The sequence below is a fragment of the Dendrobates tinctorius genome, unplaced genomic scaffold (genome assembly GCF_039654945.1).
Source record: "Dendrobates tinctorius isolate UK_male_01 unplaced genomic scaffold, ASM3965494v1 ptg000142l, whole genome shotgun sequence".
Taxonomy (NCBI): domain Eukaryota; kingdom Metazoa; phylum Chordata; class Amphibia; order Anura; family Dendrobatidae; genus Dendrobates; species Dendrobates tinctorius.
The window spans coordinates 2,709,762-2,736,976 of NW_027361809.1; the positions used below are offsets into that span (position 1 = coordinate 2,709,762).

Here is a 27,215-nt window from a genome sequence, read left to right on the forward strand (position 1 = left end):
TCTCAGGGTGCAGTGGACCCATATAGTTAAGATGGCAACACAGGTGCATGAATACCGATATAAAACAACCGCTCGCAGCCTACCAATACATGGAGGGGGCGGTTGCCTGGTATATTAATGCACAGCAAAACACTTGTATGCGGCGCTGTTCACACTAAGGCCATGCACAGCATCCAGGCCAGCCTAGTAGTGACACCCTTCTATTAGCTCAGGCGGGCTGCCCAGCGCTATCAAAATGCACGCCATGTGAACAGACGCCGCAGTTTACAAGACCAGATGGGCCCAACTGCACCCTGAATAATAAGTGCAAAAAACACATTAAAAAAATACATTAATAATGTGGAGTATTAGCTGATATTTTGGCCAAAATACGTGAGCCCGTAACCTACGTCAAAGATCTCCACGCTTACGGGACAAGTGTTTTGCTGTGCATTAACATACCAGGCAACCGCCCCCCCATGTATTGGTAGGCTGCGAGCGGTTGTTTTATATCGGTATTCTTGCACCTGTGTTGCCATCTTAACTATATGGGTCCACTGCACCCTGATAGTGCATATATTTTTAACCAACCTACAGGACGGCGTTGACCAGGCCTTAATGATGTTGTGTGGGGGTCGAAGTCCTGTGTAGGTCATACACAAGATCCTCCGTGGCTTGCTGGCCCACCGTCACTGACGGGGGCTTTCGGCTCTGAGTCCGTTGCGAATTTGTATTTGCCTCTCTCGGCTTAGAATTCAATAAACTGTGACCGACCTGTTCAACCCATCCAGGCCGTTCTGTTGTTTCGCTATTATGGGATTGGTGGAAGGCGGGAGGCACCGCTTACTGAGCACAGCGAGCGAGGAGGCGAGACAGCGGCCATCACTGAGCACAGCGAGCGAGGAGGCGAGACAGCGGCCATCACTGAGCACAGCGAGCGAGGAGGCGAGACAGCGGCCATCACTGAGCACAGCGAGCGAGGAGGCGAGACAGCGGCCATCACTGAGCACAGCGAGCGAGGAGGCGAGACAGCGGCCATCACTGAGCACAGCGAGCGAGGAGGCGAGACAGCGGCCATCACTGAGCACAGCGAGCGAGGAGGCGAGACAGCGGCCATCACTGAGCACAGCGAGCGAGGAGGCGAGACAGCGGCCATCACTGAGCACAGCGAGCGAGGAGGCGAGACAGCGGCCATCACTGAGCACAGCGAGCGAGGAGGCGAGACAGCGGCCATCACTGAGCACAGCGAGCGAGGAGGCGAGACAGCGGCCATCACTGAGCACAGCGAGCGAGGAGGCGAGACAGCGGCCATCACTGAGCACAGCGAGCGAGGAGGCGAGACAGCGGCCATCACTGAGCACAGCGAGCGAGGAGGCGAGACAGCGGCCATCACTGAGCACAGCGAGCGAGGAGGCGAGACAGCGGCCATCACTGAGCACAGCTAGCGAGGAGGCGAGACAGCGGCCATCACTGAGCACAGCGAGCGAGGAGGCGAGACAGCGGCCATCACTGAGCACAGCGAGCGAGGAGGCGAGACAGCGGCCATCACTAAGTGCTGTTTAATACGCTCTACAGAGACTCCTCCATGCTCCCCCTAGTGGTGGCTGCAGACAGGATCTTATCATGTATCTCTGTATACAGGGAGCTCCCCCTAGTGGTGGCTGCAGACAGGATCTTATCATGTATCGGTGTATACAGGGAGCTCCCCCTAGTGGTGACTGCAGACAGGATCTTATCATGTATCTCTGTGTACAGGGAGCTCCCCCTAGTGGTGGCTGCAGACATGATCTTATGTATCTCTGTATACAGGGAGCTCCCCCTAGTGGTGACTGCAGACAGGATATTATCATGTATCTCTGTATGCAGGGAGCTCCCCCTAGTGGTGGCTGCAGACAGGATCTTATCATGTATCTCTGTGCACAGGAAGCTCCCCCTAGTGGTGGCTGCAGACAGGATCTTATGTATCTCTGTATACAGGGAGCTCCCCCTTGTGATGGCTGCAGACAGGATCTTATCATGTATCTCAGTATACAGGGAGCTCCCCCTAGTGGTGGCTGCAAACAGGATCTTATGTATCTCTGTATACAGGGAGCTCCCCCTAGTGGCGACTGCAGACAGGATATTATCATGTATCTCTGTATACAGGGAGCTCCCCCTAGTGGTGGCTGCAGACAGGATCTTATCATGTATCTCTGTGCACAGGAAGCTCCCCCTAGTGGTGGCTGCAGACAGGATCTTATCATGTATCTCAGTATACAGGGAGCTCCTCCTAGTGGTGTCTGCAGACAGGATCTTACCATGTATCTCTGTATACAGAGAGCTCCCCCTAGTGGTGGCTGCAGACAGGATCTTATCACGTATCTCTGTATACTGGGAGCTCCCCCTAGTGGTGGCTGCCGACAGGATCTTATCATGTATACAGGGAGCTCCCCCTAGTGGTGGCTTCAGACAGGATCTTATCATGTATCTCTGTATACAGGGAGCTCCCCCTAGTGGTGGCTGCAAACAGGATCTTATGTATCTCTGTATACAGGGAGCTCCCCCTAGTGGTGGCTGCAGACAGGATCTTATCATGTATCTCTGTATACATGGAGCTCCTCCTAGCAGTGACTGCAGACAGGATCTTATCATGTATCTCTGTATACAGGGAGCTCCCCCTAGTGCTGGCTGCAAACAGAGTGTTATCATGTATCTCTGTATACAGGAAGCTCCCCCTAGTGGTGACTGCAGACAGGATCTTATCATGTATACAGGGAGCTTCCCCTAGTGGTGGCTGCAGACAGGTTCTTTTTATGTATCTCTGTATACAGGAAGCTCCCCCTAGTGGTGGCTGCAGACAGGATCTTATCATGTATCTCTGTATACAGGGAGCTCCTCCTAGTGGTGACTGCAGAAAGGATCTTATCATGTATACAGGGAGCTCCCCCTAGTGGTGGCTGTTATGAATGAGTCACCGTAGGAGGCAAAAACAGAAATACTAGCTAAGTCCAGAAAACCAGAGAAGTTGGCAGCTATCGGATTGCAGACCCCTGAACCTATCAACAACAACTAGCAGTAGCCGTGGGGGGTTCCTACGGTGCCCTAGACCCCTCGATCACAGCCAGAGAACTAAATAGCCTAAAGACAGAAAGGGAAATCTAAACTGCCCCAGAGCAGACCCCAAAGCAATAGGCAGCCCCCAACATATAATGGCGGTGAAGCAAGATGAAAAAATACTCACACAGATAGAAAGAAAGGCTGAGCAAATGATGGGGCCCAAGCTAACTAAATATTACAGGATAGAAAAGCTGCTGTCTGCAATCTGCTAAAACCCTATCAAAACAAGAGCCAACAGACTGATAGGGAAAAAAGCCCTGAAGACGCTAGGCTTCAAAAAGAATATATCAGTGCTAAGGTATTTTCTGAAGACAGAGCAAATAGGAATTCAGCTCACCCCAGCAGGGAATGGCAGACATCCAGAAAAACAAGACAAAACAAAACCAAAACACAAATGCAAAAAGCAGAGCAGAAAACTTAGCTTTTGAGGAGCAGGAATCAGACTGGTCTCCTAGAATCCCTCTGAGAACTCACCAGCAAGGCAGAAGGGCGTCGGCTGCCTTATATCCAGTCAGTAATTCCAGTCACCCAGTCATCATCATCCTGCTCAGGTGCTTGGTAATCAGCCTCACTACCTTCCTTCACCAGAAGAGGGAGTTCATCAGACCTCAATGGTGAAGGGGAAAATGAACTCACAACAGGTAGCTGCAGACAGGATCTTATCATGTATCTCTGTATACAGGGAGCTCCCCCTAGTGGTGGCTGCAGACAGGATCTTATCATGTATCTCTGTATACAGGGAGTTCCCCCTAGTGGTGGCTGCAGACAGGATCTTATGTATCTCTGCATACAGGGAGCTCCCCCTAGTGGTGGCTGCAGACAGGATCTTATGTATCTCAATATACAGGGAGCTCCCCCTAGTGGTGGCTGCAGACAGGATCTTATCATGTATCTCTGTATACAGGGAGCTCCCCCTAGTGGTGGCTGCAGACAGGATCTTATCATGTATCTCTGTATACAGGGAGCTCCTCCTAGTGGTGTCTGCAGACAGGATCTTATCATGTATCTCTGTATACAGGGAGCTCCCCCTAGTGGTGGCTGCAGACAGGATCTTATCATGTATCTCTTTATACAGGGAACTCCACCTAGTGGCTGCCGACAGGATCTTATCATGCATCTCTGTATACAGGGAGATCCCCCAAGTGGTGGCTGCAGACAGGATCTTATCATGTATCTCTGTATACAGGGAGCTCCTCCTAGTGGTGACTGCAGACAGGATCTTATCATGTATACAGGGAGCTCCCCCTAGTGGTGGCTGCAAACAGGATCTTATGTATCTCTGTATACAGGGAGCTCCCCCTATTGGTGGCTGCAGACAGGATCTTATCATGTATCTCTGTATACAGGGAGCTCCCCCTAGTGGTGGCTGCAGACAGGATCTTATGTATCTCTGTACACAGGGAGCTCCCCCTAGCGGTGACTGCAGACAGGATCTTATCATGTATCTCTGTATACAGGAAGCTCCCCCTAGTGGTGACTGCAGACAGGATCTTATCATGTATACAGGGAGCCCCCCCTAGTGGTGGCTGCAGACAGGTTCTTTTTATGTATCTCTGTATACAGGAAGCTCCCCCTAGTGGTGGCTGCAGACAGGATCTTATGTATCTCTGTATACAAGGAGCTTCCCCTAGTGGTGACTGCAGACAGGATGTTATCATGTATCTCTGTATACAGGGAGATCCCCCTAGTGGTGGCTGCAGACAGGATCTTATCATGTATCTCTGTATACAGGGAGCTCCCCCTAGTGGTGGCTGCAGACAGGATCTTCTGTATCTCTGTATGTAGGGAGCTCCCCCTAGTGGTGACTGCAGACAGGATCTTATCATGTATCTCTGTATACAGGGAGCTCCCCCTAGTGTTGGCTGCAGACAGGATCTTATGTATCTCTGTATACAGGGAGCTCCCCGAGTGGTGGCTGCAGACAGGATCTTATCATGTATCTCTGTATACAGGGAGCTTCCTCTAGTGGTGACTGCAGACAGGATCTAATGTATCTGTATACAAGGAGCTTCCCCTAGTGGTGACTGCAGACAGGATCTTATCATGTATCTCTGTATGCAGGGAGCTCCCCCTAGTGGTGGCCGCAGACAGGATCTTATCATGTATCTCTGTATACAGGGAGCCCCCCTAGTGGTGTCTGCAGACAGGATCATATCAGGTATCTCTGTATACAAGGAGCTCCCCCTAGTGGTGTCTGCAGACAGGATCTTATCATGTATCTCTGTATACAGGGAGCTCCCCCTAGTGGTGGCTGCAGACAGGATCTTATCATGTATCTCTTTATACAGGGAACTCCCCCTAGTGGCTGCCGACAGGATCTTATCATGCATCTCTGTATACAGGGAGATCCCCCAAGTGGTGGCTGCAGACAGGATCTTATCATGTATCTCTGTATACAGGGAGCTCCTCCTAGTGGTGACTGCAGACAGGATCTTATCATGTATACAGGGAGCTCCCCCTAGTGGTGGCTGCAAACAGGATCTTATGTATCTCTGTATACAGGGAGCTCCCCCTATTGGTGGCTGCAGACAGGATCTTATCATGTATACAGGGAGCCCCCCTAGTGGTGGCTGCAGACAGGTTCTTTTTATGTATCTCTGTATACAGGAAGCTCCCCCTAGTGGTGGCTGCAGACAGGTTCTTTTTATGTATCTCTATACAGGAAGCTCCCCCTAGTGGTGACTGCAGACAGGATCTTATGTATCTCTGTATACAAGGAGCTTCCCCTAGTGGTGACTGCAGACAGGATGTTATCATGTATCTCTGTATACAGGGAGATCCCCCTAGTGGTGGCTGCAGACAGGATCTTATCATGTATCTCTGTATACAGGGAGCTCCCCCTAGTGGTGGCTGCAGACAGGATCTTATGTATCTCTGTATGTAGGGAGCTCCCCCTAGTGGTGACTGCAGACAGGATCTTATCATGTATCTCTGTATACAGGGAGCTCCCCCTAGTGTTGGCTGCAGACAGGATCTTATGTATCTCTGTATACAGGGAGCTCCCCGAGTGGTGGCTGCAGACAGGATCTTATCATGTATCTCTGTATACAGGGAGCTCCCTCTAGTGGTGGCTGCAGACAGGATCTTATGTATCTGTATACAAGGAGCTTCCCCTAGTGGTGACTGCAGACAGGATCTTATCATGTATCTCTGTATGCAGGGAGCTCCCCCTATTGGTGGCCGCAGACAGGATCTTATCATGTATCTCTGTATACAGGGAGCCCCCCTAGTGGTGTCTGCAGACAGGATCATATCAGGTATCTCTGTATACAGGGAGCTCCCCCTAGTGGTGACTGCAGACAGGATCTTATCATGTATCTCTGTATATGTTAATGTAAGTACAGGTTTTGGACTGTATTGCCAGAAAATCAGAAAAACTAAGCTCTTTGGCTAGATTGATAAGGACTCGTTTCTCACAGCAAGGTATAAAATGTTTCCAAGTTAAGAAACCAGTTTTAAACGGAATCTGTCCCCACATGTGACCTATGTAATTTATTACTAAAGACGCGCAGGTTATAGACGGCTGAGGTCGGCGATCCCTGGATGTGTCCTATCAGATGTCTTGCTCCTGAGATATCATCTGTTATCACTTTATGTTAATGACTTATTTCAGGCTATGGGCGGGACGCTGCCCAGAAGATAACTCTGCCTCCTGAGATTATTTTACATGAAGGGGAGTGTCCAGTGTGATGGCCGCGCTCTCCTGTGTGATTACACCTGACACATCCGCCGCCTCCAGCTCAGACACAATGTAATATCGTTACAATACAGCAGACAGGAGAGAGGAGCAGAACGTGTGTTACACTGGAAACCATCACACGTACAGTGCAATGTAATGGTCAACGTGTGACTGGACACACCGCCTCCAGCAGGGTGAATTTATATGACACATGCGACCCTGGATACACCGCCTCCAGCAGGGCGAATTTCAGAAATACACGTGAAACTGGATACACCGCCTCCAGCAGGGTGAATTTAAATAATAAGGGGAAACACCAGGAAAACAATTACAATGGTGGGCCCTGCGATAGGGAACGGGGACATGGAGACCTCCTGCACTCCCCTGAGTCAGTGTCTACACTCCTAACGATCCCTAGGCCGGTTCCGCACTGGGCGCCGATCCGGATAGCTTTAAACCCTAGCTCACCCTGCACCTACCCCTTTCTAGTGAAATGGCCGGTGCAGAGACTAATCCCACCACTGCACTGAAACACACATAAAGGAAAGGCACAAACAAGGGAACACCACTTAGCTTTGCTCTGTTGCTCTTGCTCCCAGCAACAGAGTCCACCACCAGAATGCAGCTTTCCTCCTGAATAGCTGCCACCAAGCTCTGTCAGAGCTGCCAGGAAATCCCCTCTGACTCCTACCACACCAGGACTCTGACTGTGCTGCAAGGAACTCTCTCTAGCTCCTTTCTCCACCAAGGATGGTTGGAAATGAACACTATCACCAACACCAGTGAGAGCACATGACACACCTTTATAGTTAAGCCAGAGGAATCACACCTGTTAGTGATTCATGTGTAATAACGCTAACCACCACCGGGGGCAAACTAGAACAAAAGACACCACTGTGTAATAATCCTAATGGCCACCGGGGGGCAAAAACCAAACTTAAGCACACAGCTTAAGGGTCAAGAAAGGTTACATGTGCTTTTAACTGTCATCATCCAACCTGGATCATGACAGCTTTCTTGTAAAATACTATCTGGAGGTGGAGTTATCTTCCAGGCATTGTCCCGCACATAGCCTGGAAGAGGCTATTTACGGAAAGTGATAAGAGATACTTTATCCACATCGTGGCTTCTGATAGGAGTCTTCCAGGGGCCACCGTCCTCGGCCGTCCATCACCTTTCGGCCCATCGGTCACATGTGGGGACAGATTCCCTTTATCTCCTCGTGCTGATGATCAGATCTGTGACCCCGCGGTGCCTCGTATCGTCAGGTTTCTGGGTGATTTCTGACTGATGGTCTCTGTGGATTCTCGTTACATCTCTGTACACACTGTGTCTCGTGTACGGACAGGTAAACCGCAAACGGCAGCAAGCAGCGACCCCGCGCCGCGGCCTACAGGGTAACATCACATGAACAGAATAAGAACGGCCACATTTCTACAGCTCAGACTCCGACTTTTACTCCAGTCACATTCAAAGCTGCAATTACATTTCTGCTTGTTGCAATTGGGACACTGGAGCCAAACTACAGGTTCGTGGCGCTCCTCTGACACCGCTGCTGCCGCAGTGCGTCCTGGAAGGACTATGCCCTTCTGTAGAAGATTAAGGCTGTGTGCACACGTTGCGTTTTTTTGCGCACGGAATTGCCACGAAAATGCATAAAAAACATCCCCTTGCGATTCTATAGGATTCCGCAGTTGCTGTGTCAGTGCTGCGGATTTTTCTGCTGTGGAATCGCATAGCGGTAATATCTGCAGCATGTCCATTATATCTGTGGCATCGGGGCAATTCCGCCGCCATAGGATTGCATTGACACGCTCACATGTGGCTATGCCCACCATGCATAAAGTGAGCGCTCAATGTGCGGCTGGTACCCAGGGTCTGGAGGAGAGGAGACTGTGCATGCCCCGGGTACCACAGCCCTGTAAAAAATAATAAAAATTAAAAATATTGCTATTCTCACCTTCCGACGGCCCCCGGCCTCTTTCCCTCCTCTCTCCACGCTCCCGGCATCTTCCGGTTCCAGTAATGCTTTGTGCAAATGACCGCGATGGCGTTGCGCTGTGGTGAGAGTGACATCATCTCCGGTCCTTCGCACAAAGCCTTACTGGGACCGGAAGATGCCGGGAGCGCCGGAGAGGAGATCGGGCCGTCGGAAGGTGAGAATAGCAATATATTTTATTTTTTTAAATTATTTTTAACATCTTTTACTGCTGATCCCGCATAGGCAGCCTCAATGGTAAAAAGGTGGTCACACTCGTCAAGCGCTATGCTGCAGTACGGTTGTGGCCGTTCGTCAGGGCCCTTTGGTTCGGTCGCTGCCTCTCAGATCGGATTTTGTTAGAAATCTTTAATATTCGTCTTTCCCGGATTCACAAGACAAATCCTTAGTAACAGGACTGACCCCGAGGTCTCCTGGAGCCGAGCACAATGCAGCCGGCCCCAGCATCGCTGCCATATCAGACCCCTGGTAACAGAACTGGGGTCTCAAGAAGACCAGACTGAAGCCCCCACACATCAGATAGGGGTCAACCGAAAGCTCACTGAGCCAACAGCTTCTGTCCCCAACTCCTATATACAGGAACGCTCAGCTGAGCAACTGTGTTCTCCAAGAGCCACTGCCACATGCCCGTCTCCTCCAGACTCCTCTGTCACTAGCTTCATACTCTCCTGTTCTCTTTAGAGCCTTATCACCTCCTCCAGACTCCTCTGTCACTTGCTTCATACTCTCCTGTTCTCTCTAGAGCCTTGTCACCTCGAGATTCTTCTGTCACTAGCTTCATACTCTCCTGTTCTCTCTAGAGCCCTGTCACCTCCTCCAGACCTCTTCTGTCACTAGCTTCATACTCTCCTGTTCTCTTTAGAGCCTTATCACCTCCTCCAGACTCCTCTGTCACTTGCATCATACTCTCCTGTTCTCTCTAGAGCCCTGTCACCTCCTCCAGACTCCTCTGTCACTAGCTTCATACTTTTCTGTTCTCTCTAGAGCCTTGTCACCTCCTCCAGACTCCTCTGTCACAAATACAATGCCATCAGGTTATTACAATCACCAGGTGTCAGTGTAATCAGCATAATGGCACTGACGTGAAACTGTGTGTAGTGACTGAGCACAATCCTGCTGACAGGCACTTTAAAGGATTTGGGAATGTTTAGCTGCAAAAAAGAAGACTGAGAGGAGACTTAATAGCTGTCTACAAATATCTTCGGGGCTGTCACATTGTAGAAGGATCATCATTTTTATGTGTATATGGAAACACGAGAAGCAATGGGATGAAGCTGAAAGGGAGAAGATACAGATTAGATATTAGAAAAAACTTTGAAAGTGATCAATGAGTGGAACAGGCGGCCACTAGATGTGGTGAGTTCTCCTTCAATGGAAGTCTTCAAACAGAGGCTGGACAGACATGAGGGTTTAGTGAATCCTGCATTGAGCAGGGGATTGGACCAGATGGCCCGGGAGGTCCCTTCCAACTGTAACAATCTAGGATTCTATGAAAACTTGCTGCAGAGACCAGAGTAGCGGGGAAATGAAGAGGAGAGTATTGTATTAAAAAAAAAAAACAGTGAGAAAGTTGTGGTGGACATAATACTGTATAGAGGACCGTGGGGGAGTGCAGTATACTCTTCAGGGGACCGTGGGGGGAGTCCAGTACACTGTACAGAGGACCGTGGGGGAGTGCAGTATTGTGACGAACAGGCGGACCGCTGTCGCCAAATTGCGACGGACAGCGGACCCTGTGCCACCAATATGTGATGAACGCAAGCAGGAGGCACACCGCTGCCACCAATATGTGATGAACGCAAGCAGGAGGCACACCGCTGCCACCAATATGTGATGAACGCAAGCAGGAGGCACACCGCTGCCACCAAATTGTGACGAACGGCGCAGCTGGTGCCACCAATACGTCACGATCCCACCACCGACACGGGTTTGTCAGCGGACGGGGGGACATGACGCACTGCCGGCACACGGCTATCACAGGCACAGTGGGGGCTTATCTTAGTTATCCCACCACTGGCACCATGTGACAAAAACACAGCAAGCTAATCTTGCTCTAACAATTTATTGCAGGGGGGTATTTTGGATGCCCCACCACTGCTAACAACCTTTCAAGAACTGCGGGGATTTATGTATATCCCACTTTCTCAGTTCCACTTTGGAACTCGCAACTCTCCGGCGCCTCCCTTACCCTCAGGTCAGTCAGGGAACTGCACCTAGGATAGGCCGGTTTCACATTAGCGCATTTTCAGCGCGCGCACGGCCGGGGGTAGCTCCGCCCCCGAGCCGGCTCTCTGCCCGGCGTGCCCACCCCTTGCTTGTAGCGCCGCCTACTAGCGGACAGCGGCGCCTGCGATCGGCGCACCCTATCTTTAGCATAGGGTGCGCAGATCGTGCGCAGGCCGTGCGCTAGTTGCGCTTTGACCTGCGCTGCGCACTTTTGACGGTGCGCCGTGCGCGCCAAAATCCGAAAAGTTTGATTTTGGCGCGCACGGCGCACCGTCAAAAGTGCGCAACTAGCGCACGGCCTGCGCACGATCTGCGCACCCTATGCTAAAGATAGGGTGCGCCGATCGCAGGCGCCGCTGTCCGCTAGTAGGCGGCGCTACAAGCAAGGGGCGGGCACGCCGGGCAGAGAGCCGGCTCGGGGGCGGAGCTACCCCCGGCCGTGTGCGCGCTGAAAATGCGCTAATGTGAAACCGGCCATAATTAGTCGCCGGATGGGCTGCTTGTTGGGCACGGGCAACTAGACTACTGCAGTAAGGGAATTATCAATGCTGTGGCCTCAACCACTCATTCAGCAATATAAGACCCTTCTGTACTGCCAGCTAGCCTCGCCAGCCGCACACACCACGCTGCCACCAGCTCCTGGTTTCTCCACTTAAGTTATAGACTTAATGGAGGGGTTTGAAGCCAACCCGAACAGTAGCGTAATTATCTAAAAAAGGCGCATAGCTCGTTTCTTAGAGCATGGAGACAGAGCTAATAGATTTTATCATTTATTCCCAAAAGAATGCGGGCAGTGATTACATAGATAAAAGTTGCTATAAAGTTGAGACATTACATATGTACAATACAAATATAACATAAAGGGGATTAAAAAGACAGAAAGTAACACTCACATGTGCTTAGTCGGTATCAGGCAGAGCATGTGGCTGGGGAGAGAAGGCGGAGCCACACGTCTCCACTCATCTGGGTTCTGGTCGGCATGGACGCTGTAGCTCCCACTGACTCATTGTAAGGGAGGGGTGCCTTATAGCCCAGGGTCTGTGACATCACGAAAGGGGCAGTGTGAAGAAGTTCATCCCCCCTTTCTCCAAGTTGCCAATTAACTACAAAACTTATGATAACCATATCTCAACGAGGGAAGCTCGTATCAACACACTGAGGGCCTCATAGGTTGTAGTTCATCGAATGTAATAAAGCAACATCAGACATGCCATACTTAGGACACTCCGTTTGGGAGCAATCCATATCTCAGCTTCTGGCGGTGATAGAACTTTGCAAGAGCCACCGTAGGGAAGCTGGGTCCGCGCAGATAACATAAATGTCCGTTTCGTTTTTCTGTCGTGATCGGAGCCCATGCTAGCCTATTTTAATATCTCTCATAGTTTTATTTCAGACACATGTCCCAGAAAACAAAGGACTTCCTTTAGCTTAACTAATTAACATTCCTTTCTGTGGAGATGGGGCAAATTCTATAGGGGAAGTGTCCTATTACCAGTGCGGACACAGGCTGTTAAGGAGGGGGAAGAAGGGAAGCTGTAGGAGCTGACAGTGTTATGATCGGGTAGCCAAGGAGGAAATAAAAAACAATACAAGCTAAGTCTCAGAAAACCAAAGAGGTTGGTAACTATGCAGACTACAGAACCCTGATCCTAACACGCAACTAGCAGCAGTCGTGGAGCGTTCCTACGGTGGTCCTAGATGCCTCGTCACAACCGGAGAATTAGATAAGCCTAAAGCAGGAAAAGAGGCAAACTAACTGCCCCAGAGCAGACCCCAAAAGAGAGACAGCCCCCCACATGTATTGACGGTGAAAAAAGATGAAAACACAAACAAAGGCAGGAAAATAGGCTGAGCAAACGATGGGGCCCAAACTAACTAGAAAGGACAGGAAAGGAAAGACACTGTCTGCAGTCTGCCAAAAAACCCTACAAAATGTCCAACACAACTGATAGCAAAATTAACCCTAAAGTCACTAGACTTTTCCCACTATATCAGCACTCTGAAATATTCTGAGACAGAGCAAAAGAGGCCAATCTAATATGGGATAAAAAAAAGGTAATTTGGCAAATAAGAGTGGAAATTCAGCACAGCCCAGCCGGGCTGGCTGACCACACAAAAACTGGAAAGACCAACAAGAGCAAGTGTGAACATTAGCAAAAAACAAACTTATCTTTAAGAAGACTGGAACAGAGCTGAGTCCAAGACCTTAGAAACAGACTGAACCACCAGCAACAGGATAGGGCGTCGGCTGTCTTATATCCAGCCTGATACTCCAGAGATCCAATCGTTATCTTCCTCACCAGGTGGCTGATCACTACCACTCAAGCCAACCTCACTACCTCCCGTCACCACCAGAGGGAGAACGGAAGGGGAACTCTCAACTGGTGGAGCAGAAAATGAGTTCATAACATGACAGGCTGAATTTCTCATCAGAGTGAAGTTGGAGTTTTCTAGAAGGTTCTAGAAACATCATACTTTATAGACATTTTACATTACAAGTATACTCTACGGAGGACCGTGGGGGGAGTCCAGTACACTGTACGGAGGACCGTGGGGGGATTGCAGTACACATTACAGGGGACCGTGGGGGAGTGCAGTACACTCTACGGAGGACCGTGGGGGGAGTGCAGTACACTGTACGGAGGACCGTGGGGGGATTGCAGTACACTCTACAGGGGACCGTGGGGGAGTGCAGTACACTCTACGGAGGACCGTGGGGGGAGTGCAGTAGACTCTACGGAGGATCGTGGGGGGAGTGCAGTAGACTCTACGGAGGACCGTGGGGGACTGCAGTAGACTCTACGGAGGACCGTGGGGGGAGTGCAGTAGACTCTACGGAGGACCGTGGGGGGAGTGCAGTACACTCTACGGAGGACCGTGGGGGGAGTGCAGTACACTCTACGGAGGACCGTGGGGGGAGTGCAGTACACTCTACGGAGGACCGTGGGGGGAGTGCAGTAGACTCTACGCAGGACCGTGGGGGGAGTGCAGTAGACTCTACGCAGGACCGTGGGGGGAGTGCAGTAGACTCTACAGAGGACTGTGGGGGGAGTGCAATATACTGTACGGGGGACTGTGGGGGGAGTGCAGTATACTGTACGGGGGACTGTGGGGGGAGTGCAGTACACTCTACGGAGGACCGTGGGGGGAGTGCAGTACACTCTGCGGAGGACCGTGGGGGGAGTGCAGTATACTGTACGGAGGACCGTGGGGGAGTGCAGTACACTCTACGGAGGACCGTGGGGGGAGTGCAGTACACTCTACGGAGGACCGTGGAGAGTGCAGTATACTGTACGGAGGACCGTGGGGGGAGTGCAGTACACTCTACGGAGGACCGTGGAGAGTGCAGTATACTGTACGGAGGACCGTGGGGGGAGTGCAGTACACTCTACGGAGGACCGTGGAGAGTGCAGTATACTGTACGGAGGACCGTGGGGGGAGTGCAGTACACTCTACGGAGGACCGTGGAGAGTGCAGTATACTGTACGGAGGACCGTGGGGGGAGTGCAGTACACTCTACGGAGGACTGTGGAGAGTGCAGTATACTGTACGGAGGACCGTGGGGGGAGTGCAGTACACTCTACGGAGGACCGTGGAGAGTGCAGTATACTGTACGGAGGACCGTGGAGGGAGTGCAGTACACTCTACGGAGGACCGTGGAGAGTGCAGTATACTGTACGGAGGACCGTGGGGGGAGTGCAGTATACTGTACGGAGTGCAGTATAGTATATGGAAGACTATGGGGAAAGCGTATTCTATTATTTGGAGAGCTATGGGGTGCATTATACAATATGGAAGGCTATGTGGGACTGTTATAATATTTGGAGGACTATGCGGGAACCTTTATTCTGTATGCAAGCAATTACACAGTGTGAAGGTTTGCCTGCGGTCCATCACGCTGTGTGGGGGACATTATATAATGTGGAAAGGTGATGCACCATTATACTGTATAGAGGGCGGTGGGGGGGTGACAGTTGGGGGATCATACTGTGCTGGGGTCACCATAGTTTTCCGGAGTAGTTGAGGGGTGGGGTGCAGTAGGGTCATCATACTGTACGTATGGAGGGTATTGTGGAGGAATTCATTTGGTTGGCATCATACTTTTATGGGTGCAATGAAAGGAGGATCTAGGACTCCAGTAGGAGGAATATTATCGGGCGCACAGTACCATACAGCAAGTGCAGTAATAGGGTCACCTACCCCAATACTAAGCCACTGCTGCCACATCAGCAGGATGAGGGGTTTGTGCAGGTCGGGTATAGACGGGGACGGTGCAGGGAATGTGAGAATTCAGATGTGTCTGTGCTGTAATCTCTGCAGACGAGTCCTGGCGGGAGAAGTCATCTTATCGGTCTAGGCTAGATGTCCTCCATGCGCAATGCTCGCTCATATCAAGTGCTCTCATCAGATGCTCCGCTCGCTCATATACAGTACTGTCATCAGACGCCCCGCTCGCTCATATACAGTACTGTCATCAGACGCCCCGCTCGCTCATATACAGTACTGTCATCAGACGCTCCGCTCGCTCATATACAGTACTGTCATCAGATGCTCCGCTCGCTCATATACTGTACTGTCATCAGATGCCCCGCTCGCTTATATACAGTACTGTCATCAGACGCCCCGCTCGCTCACATACAGTACTGTCATCAGATGCCCCGCTCGCTCATATACAGTACTGTCATCAGACGCCCCGCTCGCTCATATACAGTACTGTCATCAGATGCTCCGCTCGCTCATATACAGTACTGTCATCAGATGCTCCGCTCGCTCATATACAGCACTGTCATCAGATGCCCCGCTCGCTCATATACAGTACTGTCATCAGACGCTCCGCTCGCTCATATACAGTACTGTCATCAGATGCTCCGCTCGCTCATATACTGTACTGTCATCAGATGCCCCGCTCGCTTATATACAGTACTGTCATCAGACGCCCCGCTCGCTCACATACAGTACTGTCATCAGATGCCCCGCTCGCTCACATACAGTACTGTCATCAGACGCCCCGCTCGCTCATATACAGTACTGTCATCAGATGCTCCGCTCGCTCATATACAGTACTGTCATCAGATGCTCCGCTCGCTCATATACAGCACTGTCATCAGATGCCCCGCTCGCTCATATACAGTACTGTCATCAGATGCCCCGCTCGCTCATATACAGTACTGTCATCAGACGCCCCGCTCGCTCATATACAGTACTGTCATCAGACGCCCCGCTCGCTCATATACAGTACTGTCATCAGACGCCCCGCTCGCTCATATACAGTACTGTCATCAGACGCCCCGCTCGCTCATATACAGTACTGTCATCAGACGCTCCGCTCGCTCATATACAGTACTGTCATCAGATGCTCCGCTCGCTCATATACAGCACTGTCATCAGATGCCCCGCTCGCTCATATACAGTACTGTCATCAGATGCCCCGCTTGCTCATATACAGTACTGTCATCAGACGCCCCGCTCGCTCATATACAGTACTGTCATCAGACGCCCCGCTCGCTCATATACAGTACTGTCATCAGACGCCCCGCTCGCTCATATACAGTACTGTCATCAGACGCCCCGCTCGCTCATATACAGTACTGTCATCAGATGCTCCGCTCGCTCATATACAGTACTGTCATCAGATGCTCCGCTCGCTCATATACAGTACTGTCATCAGATGCCCCGCTCGCTCATATACAGTACTGTCATCAGATGCCCCGCTCGCTCATATACAGTACTGTCATCAGATGCCCCGCTCGCTCATATACAGTACTGTCATCAGATGCCCCGCTCGCTCATATACAGTACTGTCATCAGACGCCCCGCTCACTTATATACAGTACTGTCATCAGACGCCCCGCTTGCTCATATACAGTACTGTCATCAGATGCCCCGCTCGCTCATATACAGTACTGTCATCAGACGCCCCGCTCGCTCATATAACGTGTCATCAGATGCCCCGCTCACTCTGCTCGCTCATACAATGTGCTGTCATCAGATGCCCCGCTCGCTCATATAACGTGTCATCAGATGCCCCGCTCACTCTGCTCGCTCATACAATGTGCTGTCATCAGACGCTCCGCTCGCTCATATACAGTACTGTCATCAGACGTTCCGATCACTCATATAAAGCGCTGTCATCAAACACTCCGCTCACTCATATACAGTACTGTCATCAGACGCTCCGATCGCTCATATAAAGTGTCAGCAGACGTCTCACTCGCTCATGTACAGTGTCAGACGCTCTGCTCGCTCATATAAAGTGCTGACATCAGACGCTCCGCTCACTCATACAATGTGCTGTCATCAGACGCTCCGCTCACTCATACAATGTGATGTCATCAGATGCTTCGCTCACTCTGCTTGCTCATACAATGTGCTGTCATCAGACGCTCCGCTCGCTCATATACAGTACTGTCATCAGACGCTCCGATCGCTCATATAAAGTGTCAGCAGACTTCTCACTCGCTCATGTACAGTGTCAGACGCTCTGATCGCTCATATAAAGTGCTGTCATCAGACACTCTGCTCGCTCATATAAAGTGCTGACATCAGATGCTCCGCTCGCTCATATACAGTACTGTCATCAGACACTCTGCTCGCTCATATAAAGTGCTGTCATCAGACGCTCCGCTCACTCATATACAGTACTGTCATCAGACGCTCCACTCACTCTGCTCGCTCATACAATGTGCTGTCATCAGACGCTCTGCTCACTCTGCTCGCTCATACAATGTGCTGTCATCAGACGCTCCGCTCACTCTGCTCGCTCATACAATGTGCTGTCATCAGACGCTCTGCTCGCTCATATACAGTACTGTCATCAGACGCTCCGCTCACTCTGCTCGCTCATACAATGTGCTGTCATCAGACGCTCCGCTCACTCTGCTCGCTCATACAATGTGCTGTCATCAGACGCACCGCTCGCTCATATGCAGTACTGTCATCAGACGCTTCGCTTGCTCATACAAAGGGCTGTCATCAGACGCTCTATTCGCTCACCTATGGTACTGTCATCAGACGCTCTGCTCGCTCATATAACGTGTCAGATGCTCCGCTCTCTCTGCTTGCTCATATACAGTACTGTCATCGACGCTCCGATCGCTCATATAAAGCGCTGTCATCAGACACTTCGCTCACTCATACAATGTGCTGTCATCAGACGCTCCGCTCACTCATATACAGTACTGTCATCAGACGCTCCGCTCACTCATATACAGTACTGTCATCAGACGCTCTGCTCGCTCATATAACGTGTCAGATGCCCCGCTCTCTCTGCTTGCTCATATACAGTACTGTCATCGACGCTCCGATCGCTCATATAAAGCGCTGTCATCAGACACTTCGCTCACTCATACAATGTGCTGTCATCAAACACTCCGCTCACTCATATACAGTACTGTCATCAGACGCTCCGATCGCTCATATAAAGTGTCAGCAGATGTCTCACTCGCTCATGTACAGTGTCAGACGCTCTGCTCGCTCATATAAAGTGCTGACATCAGACGCTCCGCTCACTCATACAATGTGCTGTCATCAGACGCTCCGCTCACTCATACAATGTGCTGTCATCAGACGCTCCGCTCACTCATACAATGTGATGTCATCAGACGCTTCGCTCACTCTGCTTGCTCATACAATGTGCTGTCATCAGACGCTCCGCTCGCTCATGTACAGTACTGTCATCAGACGCTCCGATCGCTCATATAAAGTGTCAGCAGACTTCTCACTCGCTCATGTACAGTGTCAGACGCTCTGATCGCTCATATAAAGTGCTGTCATCAGACACTCTGCTCGCTCATATAAAGTGCTGACATCAGACGCTCCGCTCACTCATACAATGTGCTGCCATCAGATGCTCCGCTCGCTCATATACAGTACTGTCATCAGACACTCTGCTCGCTCATATAAAGTGCTGTCATCAGACGCTCCGCTCACTCATATACAGTACTGTCATCAGACGCTCCACTCACTCTGCTCGCTCATACAATGTGCTGTCATCAGACGCTCTGCTCACTCTGCTCGCTCATACAATGTGCTGTCATCAGACGCTCTGCTCGCTCATATACAGTACTGTCATCAGACGCTCCGCTCACTCTGCTCGCTCATACAATGTGCTGTCATCAGACGCTCCGCTCACTCTGCTCGCTCATACAATGTGCTGTCATCAGACGCACCGCTCGCTCATATGCAGTACTGTCATCAGACGCTTCGCTTGCTCATACAAAGGGCTGTCATCAGACGCTCTATTCGCTCACCTATGGTACTGTCATCAGACGCTCTGCTCGCTCATATAACGTGTCAGATGCCCCGCTCTCTCTGCTTGCTCATATACAGTACTGTCATCGACGCTCCGATCGCTCATATAAAGCGCTGTCATCAGACACTTCGCTCACTCATACAATGTGCTGTCATCAGACGCTCCGCTCACTCATATACAGTGCTGTCATCAGACGCTCCGCTCACTCATATACAGTGCTGTCATCAGACGCTCCGCTGGCTCATAAAAAGTGCTGTCAGACGCTCCACTCGCTCATATAAAGTGCTCTCATCAGACACTTCGCTCGCTCAATGTGCTGTCATCAGATGCTCTGCTCGCTCATATACAGTACCATCATCAGACGCTCCGCTCACTCTGCTCGCTCATACAATGCGCTGTCATCAGACGCTCCGCTCGCTCATATTAAGTGCTGTCATCAGACGCTCCACTCGCTCATATAAAGTGCTGTCATCAGACGCTCCACTCGCTCATATACAGTACCGTCATCAGACGCTCTGCTGGCTCATATAAAGTGCTGTCATCAGACACTCTGCTCGCTCATATACAGTACCGTCATCAGACGCTCCGCTCACTCATACAATGTGCTGTCATCAGACGCTCCGCTCGCTCATATAAAGTGCTGTCATCAGATGCTCCACTCGCTCATATACAGTACTGTCATCAGACGCTCTGCTGGCTCATATAAAGTGCTGTCATCAGAAGCTCCACTCGCTCATATATAGTGCTGTCATCAGATGCTCTGCTCGCTCATATACAGTGCTGTCATCAGACGCTCCGCTCGTTCGCTCATATACAGTACTGTCATCAGACGCTCCGCTGGCTCATATAAAGTGCAGTCAGACGCTCCGCTGGCTCATATACAGTACTGTCATCAGACGCTCTGCTCGCTCATATACAGTACAGTCATCAGACGCTCCGCTGGCTCATATACAGTACTGTCATCAGACGCTCTGCTCACTCATATACAGTACTGTCATCAGATGCTCCGCTCGCTCATATAAAGTGCAGTCAGACGCTCCGCTGGCTCATATACTGTACTGTCATCAGACGCTCTGCTCGCTCATATACAGTACTGTCATCAGACGCTCCGCTCGCTCATATAAAGTGCAGTCAGACGCTCCGCTGGCTCATATACTGTACTGTCATCAGACGCTCTGCTCGCTCATATACAGTGCTGTCATCAGATGCTCCGCTGGCTCATATACAGTGCTGTCATGGGACGCCCCGCTCGCTCATGTACAGTGCTGTCATCAGACGTCCCGCTTGCTCGTATACTACTGTCATCAGACGCTCCACTCACTCATATACAGTACTGTCATCAGACCCTCTGCTCACTCTGCTCGCTCATACAATGTGCTGTTATCAGACGCTCCACTCGCTCATATATAGTGCTGTCATCAGACGCTCTGCTCGCTCATATAAAGTACCGTCATCAGACGCTCCGCTCGCTCATATACAATACTGTCATCAGACGCTCTGCTGGCTCATATACAGTACCCTCATCAGATGCTCCGCTCATTCGCTTATATACAGTACTGTCATCAGACGCTCCGCTGGCTCATATAAAGTGCAGTCAGACGCTCCGATCACTCATATAAAGTACTGTCAGACGCTCCGCTGGCTCATATACAGTGCTGTCATCAGACGCTCCGCTGGCTCATATACTACTGTCATCAGACGCTCCGCTTGCTCATATACAGTGCTGTCATCAGACACTCCGCTTGCTCATATACAGTACTGTCATCAGACGTCCCGCTCGCTCATATACAGTACTGTCATCAGATGCTCCGCTCACTCTGCTCGCTCATACAATGTGCTGTCATCAGATGCTCCACTCGCTTATATATAGTGCTGTTATCAGACGCTCTGCTCGCTCATATACAGTACTGTCATCAGATGCTCCGCTCACTCTGCTCGCTCATACAATGTGCTGTCATCAGATGCTCCACTCGCTTATATATAGTGCTGTTATCAGACGCTCTGCTCGCTCATATACAGTACTGTCATCAGACGCTCCACTCACTCTGCTCGCTCATACAATGTGCTGTCATCAGATGCACCACTCGCTTATATATAGTGCTGTTATCAGACGCTCCGCTCGCTCATATAAAGTGCTGTCATCAGACGCTCCGCTCGCTCATATAAAGTGCTGTCATCAGACGCTCCGCTCGCTCATATAAAGTGCTGTCATCAGACGCTCCGCTCGCTCATATACAGTACTGTCATCAGACGCTCCGCTCGCTCATATAAAGTGCTGTCATCAGACGCTGCGCTCGTTCATATAAAGTGTTGTCATTAGACGCTCTGCTTGCTCATATAAAGTGCTGTCATCAGATGCTCCGCTCGTTCATATAAAGTGCTGTCATCAGACGCTCCGCTCGTTCATATAAAGTGCTGTCATCAGACGCCCTGCTTGCTCATATAAAGTGCTGTCATCAGACGCTCTGCTGGCTCATATAAAGTGTTGTCATCAGACGCTCCGCTCGCTCATATACAGTACAGTCAGACGCTCCACTCACTCATACGGTACTGTCATCAGACGCCATGCTCGCTCATATAAAGTGATGTCAGACGCTCTGCTCGCTCATATAAAGTGTTGTCATCAGACTCCCCGCTCGCTCATATACAGTACTGTCTTCAGATGCCTCGGTTGCGCATACAAAGGGCTGTCAGACGCTCTTCTCGCTCATATTACTTCTCCTTGATTAATCGTTTCATACATCAGATAAATCATTTATCAACAAAGGCATGAATGATTCAGCGCTGTCCATATCCATTGCCAGCGCTATAGGAGAGCTCCTTATGTCCGTATCCATCGCCCACGCTATAGGAGAGCTCCTTATGTCCGTATCCATCGCCCGTGCTATATGAGAGCTCCGCATGTCCATATCCATTGCCAGCGCTATAGGAGAGCTCCTTATGTCCGTATCCATCGCCCGCGCTATATGAGAGCTCCGCATGTCCATATCCATCGCCAGCGCTATAGGAGAGCTCCTTATGTCCGTATCCATCGCCCGCGCTATAGGAGAGCTCCTTATGTCCGTATCCATCGCCCGCGCTATATGAGAGCTCCTTATGTCCATATCCATCGCCAGCGCTATATGAGAGCTCCGCATGTCCATATCCATTGTCAGCGCTATAGGAGAGCTCCTTATGTCCGTATCCATCGCCAGCGCTATAGGAGAGCTCCTTATGTCCATATCCATCGCCCGCGCTATATGAGAGCTCCTTATGTCCATATCCATCGCCAGCGCTATAGGAGAGCTCCTTATGTCCGTATCCATCGCCCGCGCTATATGAGAGCTCCTTATGTCCATATCCATCGCCAGCGCTATATGAGAGCTCTGCATGTCCATATCCATCGCCAGCGCTATAGGAGAGCTCCTTATGTCCGTATCCATCGCCCGCGCTATATGAGAGCTCCTTATGTCCATATCCATCGCCAGCGCTATATGAGAGCTCCGCATGTCTATATCCATCGCCAGCGATATAGGAGAGCTCCTTATGTCCGTATCCATCGCCCGCGCTATATTAGAGCTCCGCATGTCCATATCCATCGCCAGCGCTATAGGAGAGCTCCTTATGTCCGTATCCATCGCCAGCGCTATAGGAGAGCTCCTTATGTCCGTATCCATCGCCCGCGCTATATGAGAGCTCTGCATGTCCATATCCATCGCCAGCGCTATAGGAGAGCTCCTTATGTCCGTATCCATCGCCCGCGCTATATGAGAGCTCCTTATGTCCATATCCATCGCCAGCGGTATATGAGAGCTCCGCATGTCTATATCCATCGCCAGCGATATAGGAGAGCTCCTTATGTCCGTATCCATCGCCCGCGCTATATTAGAGCTCCGCATGTCCATATCCATCGCCAGCGATATAGGAGAGCTCCTTATGTCCGTATCCATCGCCCGCGCTATATGAGAGCTCCGCATGTCTATATCCATCGCCAGCGCTATAGGAGAGCTCCTTATGTCCGTAACCATCGCCCGCGCTCTATGAGAGCTCCGCGTGTCTGTATCCATCGCCAGCGCTATATGAGAGCTCCCTGTGTCTGTATCCATCGCCCGTGCTATACGAGAGCTCCCTGTGTCTGTATCCATCGCCTGCGCTATATGAGAGCTCCCTGTGTCTGTATCCATCGCCTGCGCTATATGAGAGCTCCTTATGTCCGTATCCATCGCCCGCGCTATAGGAGAGCTCCTTATGTCCGTATCCATCGCCCGCGCTATATGAGAGCTCCGCATGTCTATATCCATCGCCAGCGCTATATGAGAGCTCCTTATGTCCGTAACCATCGCCCGCGCTCTATGAGAGCTCCGCGTGTCTGTATCCATCGCCAGCGCTATATGAGAGCTCCCTGTGTCTGTATCCATCGCCCGCGCTATACGAGAGCTCCCTGTGTCTGTATCCATCGCCTGCGCTATATGAGAGCTCCCTGTGTCTGTATCCATCGCCCGTGCTATACGAGAGCTCCATGTGTCTGTATCTATCGCCTGCGCTATATGAGAGCTCCTTATGTCCGTATCCATCGCCCGTGCTATACGAGAGCTCCATGTGTCTGTATCCATCGCCAGCGCTATATGAGAGCTACGCGTGTCCGTATCCATCGCCCACGCTATATGAGAGCTCCGCATGTCTATATCCATCGCCAGCGCTATAGGAGAGCTCCTTATGTCCGTAACCATCGCCCGCACTCTATGAGAGCTCCGCGTGTCTGTATCCATCGCCAGCGCTATATGAGAGCTCCCTGTGTCTGTATCCATCGCCCGCGCTATACGAGAGCTCCCTGTGTATGTATCCATCGCCTGCGCTATATGAGAGCTCCCTGTGTCTGTATCCATCGCCTGCGCTATATGAGAGCTCCTTATGTCCGTATCCATTGCCCGTGCTATACGAGAGCTCCATGTGTCTGTATCCATCGCCAGCGCTATATGAGAGCTCCGCGTGTCTGTATCCATCGCCAGCGCTATATGAGAGCTCCCTGTGTCTGTATCCATCGCCCGCGCTATATGAGAGCTCCCTGTGTATGTATCCATCGCCTGCGCTATATGAGAGCTCCCTGTGTCTGTATCCATCGCCTACGCTATATGAGAGCTCCTTATGTCCGTATCCATCGCCCGTGCTATACGAGAGCTCCCTGTGTCCGTATCCATCGCCCGCGCTATATGAGAGCTCCTTATGTCCGTATCCATCGCCCGTGCTATACGAGAGCTCCCTGTGTCTGTATCCATCGCCAGCGCTATATGAGAGCTCCCTGTGTCTGTATCCATCGCCTGCGCTATATGAGAGCTCCCTGTGTCTGTATCCATCGCCCGCGCTATATGAGAGCTCCTTATGTCCGTATCCATCGCCCGTGCTATATGAGAGCTCCCTGTGTCCGTATCCAACGCCCGTGCTATATGAGAGCTCCCTGTGTCCGTATCCATCGCCTGCGCTATATGAGAGCTCCCTGTGTCTGTATCCATCGCCCGCGCTATATGAGAGCTCCCTGTGTCCGTATCCATCGCCTGCGCTATATGAGAGCTCCCTGTGTCTGTATCCATCGCCAGCGCTATATGAGAGCTCCTTATGTCCGTATCCATCGCCAGCGCTATATGAGAGCTACGCGTGTCCGTATCCATCGCCAGCGCTATATGAGAGGTAAACCATATAGGTTCGGGCAGGAGAACGCGAGTTGCCAAGCGCTCCCCCATATACAGTAACAAGCAGCGACATCGGCAACATTGTAACACTTTGTAGCAGCCGCTATTTGTGACACATTGTAACCGGCTCCATTAACCCCTTGGGCCCCCGCTGATGGCTCCGTACCTGTCATAGCTCCACCTGCTGTAGCACATGGTCCTGTTGCTGCTGACCCCCTCCATCCTCAGGTGCTGCCGGGTGCTGGGCAGGGACCCTGGCGCTGGCTCGTGGCTGGGATTGGTACCACCAGTCCGGTAAGGGGGATCACAGAGAGACTCACGGAGGCTCATTGACTTGGGTCTCACAATCTGAGGAATGTACCACTTTCAGTGTGAGGAGGGGGGTGCAGCGAGACCCTCAGTGCCGTCAGTGTGCTCCAGAGTGATGGAGGATGTGGCGAGGATGAAGGTCTCCAGATACTGGCTGCCTCCTGTATCTACAGCTGCGGCTCCATCCTGACATCACGGTCCCTCAGAGCATCCTACGTGTGCAGCAGGTACAGGAGCCGCAGGGACGAGGGCTGGAAATCATCTCCAGCTGCAGATCAGTCATTACCAGGGTCTGGTCCTCACTGTAATGTGGAGACAGCGTACAACAGCGCCCCACGACCCCCATCCTCCACCGAGCGCTGCACCGCCATCATGCACTGCCAGTGCCACAGTGTACAGCTCCACAACAGCAACACGGGCAAGAATCAGCCCCAAACCTCCAGGAAAGAAAGAGATTATTAGCAAATGTTTTCAGTGTTCTGAATATCCCATCAAGGAATCAAAGGGAAGCAGAAGATTCAGGCTCACAGTATGCGAAAATGTCCTCCTGCGTTCAGTAATCGTCGATATAACTAATATAATACTGCCCCTATGTGCAAGAATATAACTACTATAATACTGCTCCTATGTGCAAGAATATAACTACTATAATACTGCTCCTATGTGCAAGAATATAACTACTATAATACTGCCCCTATGTACAAGAATATAACTACTATAATACTGCTCCTATGTGCAAGAATATAACTACTATAATACTGCCCCCTATGTACAAGAATATAACTACTATAATACTGCTCCTATGTACAAGAATATAACTACTATAATACTGCTCCTATGTACAAGAATATAACTACTATAATACTGCCCCTATGTACAAGAATATAACTACTATAATACTGCTCCTATGTACATGGATATAACTACTATAATACTGCTTCTATGTACAAGAATATAACTACTATAATACTGCCCCTATGTACAAGAATATAACTACTATAATACTGCCCCTATGTACAAGAATATAACTACTATAATACTGCCCCTATATACAAGAATATAACTACTATAGTACTGCCCCTATTTACAAGAATATAACTACTATAATACTGCTCCTATTTACAAGAATATAACTACTATAATACTGCCCCCTATGTACAAGAATATAACTACTATAATACTGCTCCTATGTACAAGAATATAACTACTATAATACTGCCCCCTATTTACAAGAATATAACTACTATAATACTGCTCCTATTTACAAGAATATAACTACTATAATACTGCCCCCTATGTACAAGAATATAACTACTATAATACTGCCCCTATGTACAAGAATATAACTACTATAGTACTGCCCCCTATTTACAAGAATATAACTACTATAATACTGCTCCTATTTACAAGAATATAACTAATATAATACTGCCCCCTATGTACAAGAATATAACTACTATAATACTGCTCCTATGTACAAGAATATAACTACTATAATACTGCCCCTATATACAAGAATATAACTACTATAATACTGCCCCTATATACAAGAATATAACTACTATAGTACTGCCCCTATTTACAAGAATATAACTACTATAATACTGCTCCTATTTACAAGAATATAACTACTATAATACTGCCCCCTATGTACAAGAATATAACTACTATAATACTGCTCCTATGTACAAGAATATAACTACTATAATACTGCCCCTATATACAAGAATATAACTACTATAATACTGCCCCTATATACAAGAATATAACTACTATAGTACTGCCCCTATTTACAAGAATATAACTACTATAATACTGCTCCTATGTACAAGAATATAACTACTATAATACTGTCCCTATGTACAAGAATATAACTACTATAGTACTGCCCCTATTTACAAGAATATAACTACTATAATACTGCTCCTATTTACAAGAATATAACTACTATAATACTGCCCCCTATGTACAAGAATATAACTACTATAATACTGCTCCTATGTACAAGAA

At 50.1% G+C, this 27,215-nt stretch overlaps 1 protein-coding gene across 3 annotated transcripts in view; it reads right to left on the bottom strand.

Annotated features, from left to right (window-relative positions):
* Positions 1 to 25,568, bottom strand: part of TUB (TUB bipartite transcription factor) — a 132,484-nt gene extending 106,916 nt beyond the window's left edge. The window contains exon 1 of one of the 3 annotated variants that reach the window (XM_073545216.1): positions 25,063 to 25,568. In XM_073545216.1, coding sequence (XP_073401317.1) covers positions 25,063 to 25,226 — 164 coding nt within the window. In that variant the 5' untranslated portion in view covers positions 25,227 to 25,568. The remainder of the gene's footprint in view (positions 1 to 25,062) is intronic. The other 2 variants (XM_073545215.1, XM_073545218.1) reach the window with 2 other exon arrangements.
* Between the last annotated feature and the right edge of the window lie 1,647 nt (positions 25,569 to 27,215).